Source organism: Canis lupus, chromosome 8 (assembly GCF_048164855.1).
Source record: "Canis lupus baileyi chromosome 8, mCanLup2.hap1, whole genome shotgun sequence".
Classification (NCBI taxonomy): Eukaryota; Metazoa; Chordata; class Mammalia; order Carnivora; family Canidae; genus Canis; species Canis lupus.
Genome location: NC_132845.1, coordinates 38,110,280 through 38,126,071, shown reverse-complemented (window position 1 = coordinate 38,126,071; position 15,792 = coordinate 38,110,280). Strand labels below are relative to the sequence as shown.

Genomic DNA, 15,792 nt, shown 5'->3' with positions numbered 1-15,792 from the left:
GGGCCGCCTCCCAGCAAGGCCCCTCCGGACGCGACCCAGCGACGCAGCCATCTTCCCGCCCCACGGCCTAAGCCCAGCCGGGCCCCGCTGATGGGGCCACAGCGACGGGACGCCCCAGACTCAGCCCCGGGGCGGCTGGGGACGGACTGCGGACCAGCATCTCCCAGGCCCCTCCCTGCTGGAGCAGGCTCAGACCGGTTCGAGCCGGCCCAGGTCCGCGCTCCGCCTGGCCCTCCAACCCGCAGCTCGTCGTCATGGCAACCTCAACATGGAGGCTCCGGGCTGCGGAGGCTGCGCCCTGCGGGGGACGCGTGGGGGGTGGCTCGGGCTTGGGCGGGCCGGGGGGCTCCTGGGACCCTCGGCCATGCGCCCGGCTCTCCCAGGGCCCCCGGGCCAGGCCCGAGCCGCAGCCAGGCCCCGCCATCAGGGCCCGAGCCGGGGAGTCACCTGTACCCCGGCGCTGCGAGAACCTTGTCGTCCGCCCCCGAGGAGGCCCCTTCCAGGGGTCAAGGGCAGCACGGGTCTGGGTGATGCCGGGGCCGACTCGGTGGCACTGGCGTGTGCCTGGTCCCCGGGGACTGCAGGGGGCATCCCACCCTGCTGCAGGGTCCCCCCTGCCCCCCCCCCCCCCCCCCGGTCCCCGCGGGTCTGACAGCAGGGGGGTGGCCTGCGTGGGGTGGGCCGGACAGCAAAAAGACACACCCTGCAGGCGGCAGTTTGTGGAAATGTTTTTAATCAGAGAATTCTTAGATACAGTGGTTAATGTACTGCCCACAACTCCTTCCTAACCATCAGGCGCCTCATGCTGGGAACACACTCTCTTCCCGCACACCACACGGGATGGCACTTCCCATACTCCTGTTACAAGAGTCACATCTTTGTCAAGCCAAGGACTGTGGCACAAATGGACGTTTCGTTAGTCGAAATCATGACAATTTGCTAGAAACATCGATTACTTTAGAATGCTTTAACTAGAAAATATATTGAATTTCCATATATATTACCCATATACATGTGCAGCTGTTACTATGTGTAGCTCAGTTGTTACAAAATAAGACATTCTGGGAGAGGCTGCAAACACACAAGCCAGGAGTCCCCGGAAGGCCCTCTGCGGCAGAAACAAATCGCCGTCACCAAACGTTCAGCTCAGCTAAACATGCAGCCGAGCGGGTGAGCAAAAGGCACTGGAAGCTCCGGGCCCCGCAGGTCCTGTGGCTGAGGCGCCGCGGGGGCCGCCTCCACGTCCACTGCCACGTCCACCGCCGTCCTGCCGCCGGGCTGCGTCCAGGGGCCCTTCCCGCCCGGGGAGGGGGCTGCCCGCGGTGATGGGCGGGGGCAGGCCCAGCCCCTGCGGCTTGTCCCTGTCTCTGTCTCCGAGTCGGGCCCGCGCCGCGCCCGAGGCTGAGGGGACCCAGGTGCATTTCCCACCAGGCTGGCGTCGACTCCGGGAAGCTGTGCAGTGGGCTCAGGTTTCGGGGTGCTTTCCGAGGAGCACAGCCCCGCCGGCGGCCCGGGCAAAGAGTCCTCGAAAGCGCCTGTGCATGGTGGCCTGAGATGGGCCTCCAGGCATCCGGGTGCTGGGCCCCCCGCGCCCAGGGCAGCTGCAGGCCCCGAGGCAGGATCCGGCCGCCCCAGGAGCCAGGGGAGCCGCCTGCGCACGGTCCTCCCCGGGCTGGTCCGGCCCGCGCCAGCTTAGGAGGCTCCGATGCCAGGTGCAACCTGACCGCAGGGGCTCTGTGCGCAGCCCGAAGGCCCGGGCTGGGGGGCCGGCGCTGGACACGGGTGGCCGACCTCGCTACAGCACTATTTACAGAGGCCCCGGCGGAGCGCCACGTGGGTCCGGGCACCGTGGGGCACGGCAGCGAGCTGTGCTCCACGGGCCTGCAGCCGCGGGGGGACCAGGCACCGAGATGCCACCTCCTCACGCTCTTAATGACGATAATGCAACAAAAACCTTTATATAAACAGTTTATTTACTCTAAACAGCAACACAGACAAAACGCCATATAAACACAAAGGAAGTGATGCGGAAACGAGACGCCGGCTGCCTTTGGATCTGAGGCTCATAAGCAACACAACCCGGGGTCTGCGGGAGCGAGGCGGGAGGGGCCGGCGGGGGCTGCGCAGCTCTGCACGTGGGTGGGAAGCATGCCTGCATCCGCGAGCAAAGGAAACTAGCTCCTCGGGGCTCATCGAAGTATAAAAGTTTATAATTTTACAGCAGTTGAAATACTGACATCAATATTAAAATAAAAGCAAGTTTTACATAACAATCAAAAATACAAAAGACTGAAGGAAGAGACCCTGTATGAAAAACCGGGCAGCTCAGCAAGTCGCGGACTGCGTGCCAGTGGCGGAAATGGAACATGGCGCCCGCCCACCCTCCCAGGTGACTAGTAATTGGACAGAGCAACGTTAGATTTGCAAAAATGTTGTAAACAAGTTCTTGCCAAACCAATCCCTTCCTTCTTACGCTGCCGCGCGGTTGCCACTTATGAAGGTGCGAACTTCTTGGCTTGTGCTCGAACCCTCTTCTCATACTCCACTCTGTTTTGGCTGAGGAAGGAGGTCGAGAGAGACAGGTCAGCGGGTGCAGCCCCCGAGGGGGTCTGGGGGTGCCCACGGCGTGTCGGGGTGCACAGCGGTCTCAGAGGGTGGCCTCGGGTCAGGAAGGCCGGGGGGGGCGGGGGGGGGGGGACCAGCGGCTACGTGGGAAGCCGCGGCCATTGTTCCGGAAAGAAAACCCAGATGGCTGGGCACTGGTCGGCCACAGGCGCACGGGGCCCAGGGCTCAGGAGCAGGCTGTGCCTGGGGGGGCACCCACCTGGGGGCATGGGGTGCCCCTCCCCAGGGAGCTAGGGGTCCCACCGAGCCGTGCTCCCTACACGCACGCCTCGCAGGGCGCTGCTCCGGGGCCCCCGTGCCCAGCCCTGGGCGTGCACAGGCGCCAGTGCCGGCGCCACGAGAGCCAGCCACCTGCTCGGGCCACGGACACTGGAGGCGTCCAGGCCCCGGGACACACTGCTGGCTCCCTGCTCAGCCAGTGGCTGGGGCCTGGCCCTGAGGTCCCAGGGCAGAAGCGCTCCAGCGTGTTCTCAGAGGGGTGCTGGCAGGAGAAACCGTGGGAACGAGGAGCCCGGGTGCGTGAAGACACCCAGTGGACCCGCTGCGACTCGACAGTGAGCCCTGGGCGCCCGTGGCCACCCCCAGCCACCGCAAACATCACTCCTGCGACAAGGCACAAGCCAAGGCAAGCCAGCTCTGCGAAGGCCACGTGGCTGGTCGAGGAAAGGCGGCGAATCCTGAGTGGCCCTGGACACCCAGAGGCAGAGGTCAGTGCCCAGCTCGGGGGACAGCAGGCCATGATCCTGGGAGTTGCCGGTGCTCAGGGGCCAAGGGAACACGTGGCCTCCAGCGGGGCCCACTGGGGACACGGGCCTCGGGCCTGCTTGGCAGGGTCCTGCTGCCCGGGGCCAACACCAGGCTGGGCCTAAGGCCCTGAAGCCCCTTCTCGTGGGAAATGCATCTCCTGCAGCCCCGCCCTCCCTCCGATGGCCCCTGGATGGGCGGCCGGCCACTGTCCACGGCGGCTATAGAACAGTCTCCACCCGACTTTGACCCTCGGCACCGCGGATTCCAGACCCGTCCCCTGGAAGGAACAGGCCCCATCCAGCCTCCCCAACCCCCGGATGCTGGCCCCGCCGTGCAGAAGTGGGTCCCCCACCCAGCCCAGCCCAGGAGGCCGGCTGGCACGGCCAGGGGACCCAGGACCCCCCACCACAAGGCCTCGGCGCGGGGCCAGGCTGTCCCTGCGGCTGACCTGGCCAGGCCCCCCATGCTGGGTTCAACCCTGTTGCTCCCTGGGAGCCGCACCAGACCCTCGTCCCTCAGCGCAGATGGTGGGCACCACAGTGCCACGCAGGGAAGGACTGGGACAGGCGTGATGGCCTGGCACCTGGTGGGACATCCCAGCCGCTGGGTGACCAGAACAAGCCAGGAGGCCCCGTGGGAGGTCTGGGGCCCCTGGGGAGCCATGCTACTGGACACACCTCCTTTGGCGCCCACACCTGGGGGCTTTCCCTCGGAGCTGGACTGGGCTTCACCGAGGCTGATGGCTTCCCTGGCCATAGCTCATCAGGGACAAAGTGGCCAACAGGAGCCCACATCACCTGACTGCCACCTCCTGAGCACCCCCTACCCAACAGCACTGTGGCCATACCAGCCCTGGTCACCCGTTCCTGCCCACCACAGGCCCTTTGCACATGCAGCTCCTGCTGCCTCCCCAGGGCCTGCTTGTTTGCGTCCTGCCCTCAGATGCTTCCTTGACCACCTCACTCAGTGTCCCGGTCACAGCCCGTGTCTCAGAGCCACCCTCGCAGGCTGCCAGGGGCGACAGGGACTGCTGCCCAACTCACAGCCTGCCTGCCGCTATCCTTCTCATGGGCAACCCAGACGGGACTCCCAGGAAGTGTGTGCAAACCAGAGCGGCCACAGCGAGGGGGCCAGACCACTACTAACCAGTAAATCGTGTAGGCCTCTGCTTGAGCTGGGTCCTGGATATTTGGTTCATTTAGAAGTTCCTGTATTCCTAACAAGATCTGTGTGAGACAAAACATGGAGCTCAGGGGTTTGAAAGGCAAACTGTCCCAGGACGTCGGCCTCGGCTTTGCAGCGAGACCACAGTTGTCTGGCCCCGCGCACCCTGGCGCCCTACCTGCTTAATCGTGATGGCTGGCCTCCAGTCCTTGTCCTCCTCGAGGATGGACAGGCACACTGTGCCCGAAGGGTACACGTTCGGGTGAAACAGCGGTGGCTCAAATTTACCTGGACCACAGGGAGGAAGCAAATGCGTTTCTGGTGGCAGCTGCTGTCCGGCAGGATGATGGCCGCTCCCCTGCCCCGGAGGGCCCCACCCCTGGCCGCCCCCACTGCTCCACACCCCTCCCCAAGCCAGGACAGATACAGGAGGTGGAGAGGGGCCGCGGCTGGTGAGGACAGTCCTGGGGTACAACTGAGGGCAGGAACCCTGAGGCCCCCAAACAAGTGGCCATTTTCAGAGCAGATCATTCTGCTTCAGAGAGGCCTGTAGGACCCCAAGCACCCCACTCCACATTTTTTCTTTTAAAGCATGAAAGTAAAAAAATAAAAAATAAAAAAAGAACACATGTAAGAAATTATGAAACATAAAAGAGCAAGAAAATTGCCTCGAGCCCCCCTGGGACTGTTACCTGCAGCTGACGTTTCAGGGCACCCCCCCTTTACTGTAAATGCCAATTACCCCCAGAAAGGTCCAACGGCTCAAGAGAAGCCTGACGAATCCCCAGTGACAGACACATCTGTTAACACCCCCCCAGTACGCGCTGCACCCATCGAGGGCTCTGGTCGTGTGGGCAGAGCTAGCTCTCACGGTCACGCGTGCTGCGGCAGGTGGCGGCCACCCACCCCCAGCTCGCCGGGGCCCCCCAGCCCACCGACCGCCACGCCGGAGGGACACGAGTGACCACAGACAGCACCGTGACAGGTCCCTGAGAGTTGCTGGTGTGCGCACGTCAGACCCGAGGAGGAGCTGCCCGGTGCCGGCGGTCCCGGAGCAGAGCCACCCGGCGACTCCAGGGGAAGCATCCCTGTTCACTGCGACGCACGGTCTACTCGAAATTCCTGTGCGAGTCTCTCGTCCGTCTTTGTCCCAGGCCGTCTCTGGGCTCACAGGAGCACCACGCACGTTCTGGACACAGGCCGTCAGCTGCACGTCTCGAAGGGACCTTCTCCCACTCTGTGCACCCTTTCCGTGTCTCTAATCGCACTTCTGGGTGAGGACAAGTCCTTCATTAAATGAGTGGTCGGCCTTCCTTCTCATCTAGGAAGGCGCAGCGGCCTCCCCCAAAGCCTTGATCCCGACTTCGGGTCCTGCTGGCTTGCTCTGCTCGGAGTCCCTTCCTGTCACAGGGGCCGCTGCCGACTTCCACAAGGAACCCGGCCCTGACCGCTCTATCTGGGAGACTGGCCATGTTGCGCATGTCAGCCCTCTGGCTGCTGGGACCGTCTCCCATGGTCCAGCCCCTGGCGTGTTCACGGGCGCTCGGCTGCCTCCAGCCCTGCTTGCTGCATACGGGGCCGCCCCAAGTTCAGCCTCTGTGGACACGGCAGGTGGCTTTCCAGAGGAAATATTCAAGAGGCACAGTGTCTAGAGGCCCCCCGGCTGGCTGTGGCTTGCAGCATGTGGGGAGCAAGGCGGGCAGCCTCTGCTCTGCGAGTGGGCCTGAGGGGTGGAGGGCCTCTTGGGCAGGGCCTGCTGATGCGATGGCCACTGCCTTTTCTGATTCGCAGATGCCCTTTGTGTGTTGAGGAAAGTGCCGATGAACCTACACACTTCTCCCCTCCTCACTCCCACTGGGGTCTTCTGGTGGAGGCAAGGCCCACTGACCGGCTTTCCACCTGCAGGGGCGCCCTTGTCTCCTTCACGGGTTGGGTCTACCCAAGCGATGGAGAGGCCGCCCGCCCGGGTCTTCCTCTAAGAACTGCACAGCTCTGCCTGTTGGGCATCAAGGTCCATCTGGAAGGCTGTCTGGGGAGGAAGGGGAATTCCCGTCTTCTGCTAGGATACCCCGTGGACCCAGGCCCCTCACTGGCCCACCCTCCCGCCTCTTGTTACTTTGGTCAAGAACTGAGCCCCTGTACACATGGCGTGTGTGGACTCTGCTCTGCAGGCCCATGTCTCAATCACCATGTCCCTGCGCCCAGGCTGCCCGGCTCCCATCCTGCCTGTCATGCTAATGGGGCTGGGTGCCCTCTACTAACGAGCCTCCGCCCTGGCCTCCCAAGCACCCTGGGCACCCCAAGGGCCTCTGGGCACTCTGCACTCCTACACGTTAGGGTGTGCAAGGCAAGTTCCACAGAAACGTGCCTGCATTCTCACTGGGTCCCCAGACGCTCCGTAGACTGGCTTGGAGAGGACGGACATCTTCACAGCCTCGGTTCCGGCCTGTCACGGGGGCCAGGTGGTGGGTCACTGGCGCCATCCTTGGCTCCTCTCAGTGGGGCTCTGGAGTTTGCAGTCTGGAGGCCCTGAGCCTCTGGTTGCATTTATTCCACAGTATTTAATGCTACTGTAAACAGTCTGGTTTCAACAGTTTCATTTGTTGCTACTTTATGAAAACAGGTTCTCACATGTTCATCCTTTGGCCCACAACCTTCACAGACGGGTGTCATAAAGCACGTCTGCACACTGTCCCTTTCCTGCTCTTCTGTGGGGATTTTCTTCTTCCTTATTGCATTTGCTTGGAATTCCAGCATCATGTGGCACAAAAGTGAGAAAAGCAACTCTAACTTGTCTCATTTCTTAATTAAAGCAATTATTTAAAGTAACACCTGCCAAGTGGCAAAAACTACTCAAACAGCAAAGAACCACCCGAAATGAAAGCGCCTATCACCGTGGTTACCCAGCTAATCATTAATTTTTAAAATTCTTCTGGTAAATACCCTTATAATGGAAAATGTACGCCTACCTTCTGAATTAGTAACCCCAGTGTAAACATTTACACATGGCCTTGTCCGGCCATGGACCATGCCGGACGCATCTACACACACACACACACACACACACACACACACACACGCACATTAGCTCACTGAATTAACCAACTGTGGGCAGGGTTTGTGGATCTGCAGCTACGAGACCGGAGGGACTCAGTGCCCGCCTGGCCCCGAGTTTTGCTAACTGCACTCTGGTGCTCTAAGCGCAGCCTTCTCTGGCCGCTTTGGTGTGCTATCTGTCCGGGGGCGCCTGCGGCCACAAGCCAGATAGGAAACTGTCACCTACAGGTGGAGCACCAGCGGGGGAGGGAAAGGAGGCTGTGAGAGGCGAGGCTCTGCACCGCGGTCCTTCTGCATGCCCATCCCTGCCCGGGCTGGGGTGGGGGTGGTGGCACCTCCTCCCCAGGAAGCGCCCGGGAGCTGTCCAGGGCATCACAGCCAGGGCCTGTGACTAGGCCCATTACGTGCAGCTCCCAGCACTGGGCGCTAGGAACGGGTTCAGATCCACAGCCGGCTTCGAGGATGAGTGCCCCTGGAAATGCCCCCAGGGAACATGGGACTTCCGATCTCCGCTGGACTTCACTCTACTTACATTTTGGGGGTGAGGATGGATAATCGTCTTTGAAAAGCATCCGTAGTTTAAACAAGCCTCCTTCCCAGGGAGTCTGTTGGGAAGCAAAGCTGTAGTTAGGTGTGCTGCTGGCCTCTGTGGTGGGCCGAGCCCAGGAGCAGCTGGCTTCTGTAGCAGGTCCCCCAGCACTGCCCCCACAGGGAGGTGGGCTCCTACACTGGCCCAAAGATCAGCTGTCCCCGTGACAGGACTGTCGGTGCTTCCGTGGGCCCCAAGGGGCCCTGGGAAGAGCCCTCCCCAGAGAGGAGCAGGGCTGGAGCTGGACTTCTGGGAAGACAGGCAAGGCCTGGCAGGCTGTCCCTGGTGACCCCAGGATGAGGGATTGGGATCTTTACTTGAGCAGCTGCCTCGAGGCCCCCCACTCCAGCTCCATGACCCTCCCCAGCCTCCTCTGGGAGGGAGATGGCCACACTGTGCCTGCCCTGGCCTCAGATGAGGGGCCAGGAATGGTCTTAGCAAAAGCAGAGGTGCAGGCTGGGCGCTCAAAGGTCGGAGAACCCAAAGCACATCATCTTGCAGACAAAGCCATGTCCTAATCCCATTGGCTTAGCAGAAAGAAAGGAGACTGACTGTTGGGAACCACCAAGGCTGAGCTCCTGGGACGGTCATCGTGAACCATGGGAGGAAGAAACGGAAGCGATGAGGTGTCGGACCTAATGGGGACCCCTTAGGGGCCTCCTCTCTCTTTCAGGGTTTCCCGGGAAGAGCCAGATGTGGGGTTGCTGGAGATCCTCACTTCCAAATGCTTCAAGCACGCCCATCCTAACCGGCCTGGCACACGTAGGCCGCACACGGCTTTCCCAGGGGGCCCACGTGGGACTTCCACACCTGAGGGCCAGCAGCCGCCCTGGGCTCAAAGACCACCAGGACCCAGCATCACGAGGCTGATCCTGAAGGAAAATGCGAAGGCCCTCAAGGCTCCTCTTGCCCCAGAGATGCAGCAGGTCTGCCCCCCAGGCTTGGTGGGGGTGCCCAGCCACCCCCTTCCTCAGCCCAGCTCCTGCTTTCTGAATTACAGCTGCCCTGGGGGGCTGTGTGTGTCACATGTCACCTTGGCCTCCTCCCCACTCCTCCAAGAGGGCATGGGGCCCACACACGGGGCTAGCCGAGGAGCAGCACCTCTTACCCCTTTCTTCCCTGGAATGGCACACTCCCAGTTCATGAGGTTCATCGTGCCGTCGGGATTCTTTGTCGGGACAGCCACAAAGCCCTGAGAGAAAACAACCACACAAGCACATCAGCGCCGCGGCATCTCGTCTCACCCACTCGCAGAACCATCCCATGACCCCCCACGGGCCCTCCGCACAGAGCACGTGACAGGCCCGGGCTGGACGGGGACGTCCCGGTTTCTGTCAGGAGAAACGGATCCACTCTGCTGTGTGCAGAAATAAAGCTTTCCTTACAAACGGGTGGTCCTTTCTCCAGGCTTTCCTCTCCTGGGCGAGTCTGCTGAGAGCGATCCCCGACATGTTCAAAGTCCCTGGAAGAGACCAGGCAGGGCGTGTGGTTAGCAAGGGTCGGCCTCAGGCTCCTCCGGCCCCTCTGCTCTCACAGCTTGCTGCACATGCACCGTGCTCTCAGCGAGCCACCCCACCTGGGGGCCCCACGGGGCTGACCCGGCCTCCCCCCTCCCAGGGCCCCCACTGTGGTCTCCATTTCCCAGTGACCCCGAGGTGCAGGGAGGTGAAGGCACAGGCCTGGGGCTACACAACTGTCCAGTGCTGCACAGAAAGGCCTGGCCAAGCACTCCCGGCAGACGCCTGCACACCTGTCCCCCTTGCCAGTGCCGAGGTGGGGGGCATTAGGCCCGCGGCTCAGAATCTAGGTTCTTGTCTGGTCAGGAGAACCACCCTTATTCTTTTTTTTTTTTTTTTTTAAGATTTTTATTTATTTATTCATGACACAGAGAGAGAGAGACAGAGACACAGGCAGCGGGAGAAGCAGGCTCCACGCAGGGAGCCCGACGCAGGACTCGACCCCGGGTCTCCAGGATCACACCCTGGGCTGAAGGTGGCGCCAAACTGCTGGGCCACTGGGGCTGCCCAAACCACACTTATTCTTGAAAGCAATGGAGTACAAAGGTGCCCCAGGGCGGACATCAGTTCACACCGCATCATGCGCAAGTCCCTGGACAGCACCCAGCCCCCAGCACCCAAGAGACCCACCTCTCACCAGGGCCCCAGGCGCTACCCACTGCCGTCTCCACTTACCCATCCCACAGCCACCCCCTGCCCCCAGATCCACAGCCGCCCCACAAACAACAAATGGATCAAGGCCTATCTCCCATTTACTCAGGGAGTCAGCAGGAGGTGAGTGGCCAGCCCACAGCCTGCCCAGCGTCCACCTGTCCTGGGAGCGTGCTGGCTGTGGGAGACGGCAGCTCCGAGCCCCCAAGGCCTGGTGCCTCTGGCTGTTCCCACCAGTGGCCTGGCGCCCGCTGAGCACACCTGTGCGCAGCCTGCAGGTGGAACAGACTCTCTGGGCTGCCGCTCACCCAGCAAAGAACAGGCTGGGGCGCCCCCAGCTGCCCTTGGCTCCCTCCTGCCCTGGGAGAATCTTGCCCTGAGTCTGTTTGCTGCTCTTCAAAGTCCATGGAAACATCGAGGACTCCTAGAATCCAACATTTACCATAAACAAGGCTTTAACAAGACAAAGAGGGTGTCTCCTAGAAGGGGATGACAGCAGCCTGCCCCAACCCTTCAGGCAGGCTTCATGGACACCTGGCAACAAGTCTCTGCTCTGCTCTTATGGGGTTAAAGGTCCAACAACCCACGCTCCTGAGTACAATGCGGGGTTCTCCACAACTACCAGGGTTTTCAGTTGGGTTCAGGAGAACCACCTCCCAGCCATGTTCCTGGGCTCAGGTTCACCTACACCCCTGCTTCCCCACCAGGCTCGACAGACCTGGGAACGACCAGAAGGTAGGGCCCTGGCTAAGTGTGGAGCCTCAACTCAAACCCAGCTCACACACCCTCAACTGCCCCTCAGCAGTCCAATCCATATCATGCTCTCTGCCCCAACACCTACCCCCCACCCCAGCCACCCCCCTCCCGGTCCCTGAGCAGCACAGTCCCCTGCCCAGAGCCCACACCGTCATGCAGCAGGGGTGAGACCAACAGCTCAGCGGACACAGGCCCTGGACCTTGCTATCTCTGGCTCTCCAGGTGTGGCCCTGTGTGCCTGTCAAAAATGCACGTCCCAGACCCCTGTGGCCTTACGTCAGAACTCTGGGCGAGACCTAGTGCCTGGGGTCTGGGAGGCTCTCGGTCAATTCTCTTCCCAAGAAGTAAGCCAAGTAGGAGGAAGGGTCTGGGAATCACCACTGCAGAACACGACTGTAGTCCCTGGTGTCATGCAAGAGACCAGGTCTCAGGAAGCTGGCTGAGTTATGACAAACCGCCAGACCAACTAGATGGGGTCCCGTTTTAAAAACCATGTACTTAGCTTATAAGAAAAACAAAAAGTCAAAAATCACAGCCCTCCATTCAGAAAGCATGACATGATGACGACACCCCCCCGCCCGGGGCTGCCGCCTGCAGCTTTTGGCACCGTGACGCCAGAGCACACCTTGTACGAGGTTCTGATCTTAACTGACCTCAAGACTACGTTCGATATAGACAACAGCATGCTGACCCAGAACAGAACTGCAATTCACCACATGATCCCAGAATCCTAGTCTGCCCCCTTCGTCCCCATCCGTGTACGGACCTGGCCGCCAGGAACACCTGCCAGGGGGAGTTTGGGACCAGCAAGGTGCACCCCTGCCCAGATCTCCTTCACAGGACAGCACACTCGTCTGGAATATTTGTTTGGGCCAGAGGCGGGGGCCCAGCAGTGCAACAAGGGCGAGCGCTGATCCTGAGGAGGAGGATTAGGGCTTGCAGGAGCGTAGGCCAGTCTGCCTCCCAAGTGTTCTCTGGTTAGAAGCGGGCAGGGACCCCGATGCCGGAAGATGCTTTACTTCTACAAGTTTCTCAAAACCTTCATTTCCACTGGTCCTTCTCCGTGGAATCTGAGCCAACCCCAAGCCTTGGGTCAGTGGAAATGCCCTTCCCTGCAGGAGGTTCGAGGGCACAAAACACTCCTGCCCCCGAGCTCCCTGGCGCACACAGCATGATCACCGGAGCACCCCCTTCACCCCCCCGGGGAAGCAGACAGTGCAAGTTGGCAGGAACCTTCTGCTGAATTAACCAACACGGAGCCTCAGCGACCAAAGACAAGCAGCCTGGTAAGCAGTTCTGTAGTTGAGATGCAAGGTCCCCGGTGAGCCTAAGCTCTGCCAGGCATCTAAACAGGTTTCTGAAGCCCCAGGCCGGAGCTCCCCAACACGGGGCGCTCTGTGGGGGCTGGGGGCAGGCCCTGCCAGGCCAGGCCAGGCCGTCCTGAGCGCCGTCTGCAAGCGTACCCGTGGCACAACCCTGCCACCTCTTCTGCCCTGAAGACTGGACAGGACCGCCCATGGAGGCCCTGCCCCAGGGCCTGTGTGAGGGTGTCCCAGGTTGGGGGAAGTCAGGAGGGGTGGTCGCAGGAGAGCTCCTGCCGCGGGGGTGCTGCTGGGCCAGACCGGGGTGGGTTTCTGCCGGCGGGACAAAGAGCCACAGGTGCACAGCTGCCCTGTCCCCAGCACACACCTGGGCTCAGACATGCTCCCACTCCCACCAGCCTCCAGTTTGCTACATTTCAACCACAGCAGGCAACCTCTCATTCAGAATCCCACTTAAAACCACATCTCCCCGGGACAAGCTCACAGAGAGGCACTCAGGGGGGTGGTTAGGTGCGAGCCAGACGCCGGGAGATGGGACGACCCATCCCCAGGCCGGGGAGACAGCCCGAGGACGGGAGCGGGCCCTCCAGGCACAGCCACCTCCCGCCAGGGTTCCCGCAGCGGCGTGGACTCTCGGTGAACTCCCCTGGCGCTGTGCTCCGCGACCTGAGGGTACAGACCTCAGAGCCGCTTCCTGGCTGCCCTGGCTGCCGGGGTTTGGGCTAGGCACTCATCTCCCGTCCGGACGGTTTCGGTCTCATCTGTGAAATGGGCGCAGCACTGCGACCCCTCGGGCCTGTGCGGACGCAGACACGCTGCGAGTGGGAGCCCCGCCCGGGCCGTCCTGGGCGGCGCTCCCCGAGGGGGGGACCTGCTGCACCCGGCAGAGGCACCTACCTGGCCGCCCGCCCCCCGACAGCTCCCGGGACCCCGGGCGCCGACTCGGAGGCCGGGTCCCTGACCTCGGGGCTCCCCAGGCTCCGACCGCCCGGCGCCCCGCACCCCGTAAGCAAAGCAGGAGCAAGCTGGGGTCCGCGGGGCCGGGGCTGCCGACTCCTCCGCGGGCCCCGGGGTCCGCAGGCGCCCCGGCCCCAGCAGGTGCAGGCCCGGCCCCCTGCGCTCGGCCCCGGGAGACCCCGCGGGGCTCGGGGCGGGGGGCGCCTGGCGCGTCGGGGCCCCGCGCACGAGCTCCGCGGCCGGCGGGCGGGCCGTGACCCCGGAAACGGATCCCGCGGGCGGCAGCGGCGGCGGGCGGGCTCGCGTCCCTGTCAACCGCGGCCGCAGCTCCGGGGCCGCGCCGGGCACGCGCCGGGGGGCCGTTCTCCGCGCTCCCGGCCGGGCGCGCGCGGGGCTCGAGGGGCCGGCGGGCCGCGACCCCGGGGCGGGGGGGGGCGCACGCCGCGGACTGAGGCGGCCCGGCTCCGGGCGGGGGGGGCGCGGGGCGGGCCGGGGCTGGGGGGAGGCGCCCGGCCGGGCCCGACGGCGGCGGAGGCCCCGCGCCCCGAGGCCGGCCCCCGCCCGCGCCCCCCGCCGCCCGCCCGCGCCCCCGCGCTCACCTCGGGCGGCCGCGGCCCGGCGAGCGAGGCGGACGAGGCGGCGGCGGCGGCGGCGGCGGCGCTCCCTTTGTCTCGGGACTTCCCTCCCGAGCCCGCTCCGCGCGCAGCCCGAGCGCTCCGAGGACCCCGGCGGGCGGGGCGGGGCGGGGCCTACGGGGGCTGCCCGCCGCGCGCCTGCCCCGCGCGCCGCCGCCGCCTTCCCGCGCCCCGCGCCGCCCCGCCCGCCGCGCGCCGCCCGCCGCCCGCGCCCTGCCGCCGCGCGCCCCCGCCCCGGGTGCGGCTCCGGAGCCTGGGTCGGCGGAGGCTTTCCCGTCGGGCGGCGCCGCGGACACCTGCGCCCTTAAAGGAGCCGCGTCCCCGACCGGAGGGAGCGTCTGCAAACTCCCCCTCGCGACGCGCGCGTCCACCCGAGGACACGCCGGCGGGCAGCGGGGGCCGGCGGAGGCCGAGACCGCCGAGGGCCCCCCGGATGCCGCGCGGGCAGCTGCCCGCGCACGGGCCCCGGAGGTCTCCTTGGGGCTGGGATCAGGGGCCGGGGGAGAAAAGCCCACTGAGGCCTAAGGATCCCCGAAGCGTCGCAGCGCGGTGACGGTCCCCGGAGCACGGCGGCCTGTGAAACCCCTTGCGATTGGCCAGCTGCGGGCCCGGGGCGGGGCGCCCGGCGAAGCCGCCCAATGAGTCGACCCGGCACAGGAGGCCGAGCGCCCGCCGGACCGACGGGACCACAAGTGCTGACGCTCCCTAACCCGGGGGCGGGCCGCCGGGGCCGCGGGCGCATAAGGGAGGGGAGGAGAGCGGACGGCGGGCGGAGCGAACCGCGGCCCCTCCCGGTCCGCCGGGCGTCTCCCCGTCGGGCCCGCCTCGTCGCCCGAACCCCAGGTGTGTGTGGGGGGGCGCCTTCCGAGGTCAGTCCGCTGCCCCGGTGGGCGCCTAGGGGTCAAGCAGCGGTGGGTGTCTCGGGCACCCCCATCCCCGCGCAGGGGCCGCTGGAGGGCATCGCGGCCCCGGGCTGCAGGTCGCGGGTGGGGGCACTGGAATGCCGGAGCGGCGGGCCTGCACGCCCCCTCCCCCTCCCTCCCCTCCCCCTTCCCTCCCTCCTCCGTTTCTCCCCCCTCCCCCTCCCCTCCTCTCCCTTCCCTCCCTCCCTCTCTCCCCCGGGGCCCCGTAGTTGGCACCGTGCTCAGGCTTCCCCAGGGGCAGGGACCACAGGCCCCGTGTCCAGCGGCTGCTCAGGGCATGCAAGCCGCGCCGCTCCCAGCCCTCCTGTTACTTGGGGAGTAAAATGAGGGCGTCCCCCTGATGCGGGGCCTAGGTCACCACCCCACCCACCCCCACCCCGGCCAGCAGTGGCCTCTGGGGCTTGGCTAGAGTGACCGCCGCCCCGGTGACCAATGAGCCAAGTATAAGCGGTCACGTCCCCGCCAGGCCTGAACTCCGCCGGGCTGTCGGCTCCTGAATCCCCAGGGCCACCCCCATGGGCCGCTGCCGCCCTGCCCCTCCCCCAGGCAGCTGCAGTTCTGCACCTGAGAGTGTCAGGACCATCTGGGGCTTATCTGAGACACCTGTTTCCTGGGGCTTCTGATTCACCAGAGCCCAGGGGTCCTGCGGGCGGGAGTGTGTGTTTTAACGAGAACCCCAGGAGAGCCTGCTGCACGGCCCACTTTCTAGTGGCTTCCTGCCAAGGAGCATGGGCTTCGGGCCCATCCTTGTGCAGATGCCAGGTTTGCACCAGGCTGTGTGGGGAAGACACCTGACAAAGAGCGGTGGCCGCTGCTGGAGGCAAGAGAGGAGACCCATGGGCCTTCGTG

At 64.2% G+C, this 15,792-nt stretch overlaps 1 protein-coding gene across 3 annotated transcripts; it reads right to left on the bottom strand.

The window, feature by feature from the left end:
* Window positions 1-1,955: 1,955 nt before the first annotated feature.
* Window positions 1,956-14,119, bottom strand: UBE2I (ubiquitin conjugating enzyme E2 I). Of its 3 annotated transcripts, none has more exons than XM_072835193.1 (7): window positions 13,985-14,119; window positions 9,568-9,644; window positions 9,291-9,374; window positions 8,126-8,198; window positions 4,715-4,824; window positions 4,519-4,598; window positions 1,956-2,556 (listed from the first exon to the last, which is right to left on the bottom strand). In XM_072835193.1, exons 2-7 carry the CDS (start codon window positions 9,631-9,633, stop codon window positions 2,493-2,495), a joined length of 477 nt encoding a protein of 158 aa, XP_072691294.1. In that variant the 5' UTR covers window positions 9,634-9,644; window positions 13,985-14,119; the 3' UTR covers window positions 1,956-2,492. The 3 variants fall into 3 exon arrangements, with proteins under 3 accessions (XP_072691294.1, XP_072691296.1, XP_072691295.1); XM_072835195.1 differs by lacking the exon at window positions 13,985-14,119 and adding an exon at window positions 13,326-13,389; XM_072835194.1 differs by lacking the exon at window positions 13,985-14,119 and adding an exon at window positions 13,109-13,216.
* Window positions 14,120-15,792: the final 1,673 nt, after the last annotated feature.

Excerpts from the sequence above, each read along its gene's own strand:
- UBE2I (XM_072835193.1), bottom strand. The coding sequence starts at position 9,633 with ATGTCGGGGATCGCTCTCAGCAGACTCGCCCAGGAGAGGAAAGCCTGG. Across the intron at positions 4,825-8,125 it reads TCCATCCTCACCCCCAAAAT|GTAAATTTGAGCCACCGCTG; the intron begins GTAAGTAGAGTG and ends CCTGTGGTCCAG. Across the intron at positions 4,599-4,714 it reads CAGCCATCACGATTAAGCAG|ATCTTGTTAGGAATACAGGA; the intron begins GTAGGGCGCCAG and ends TGTCTCACACAG.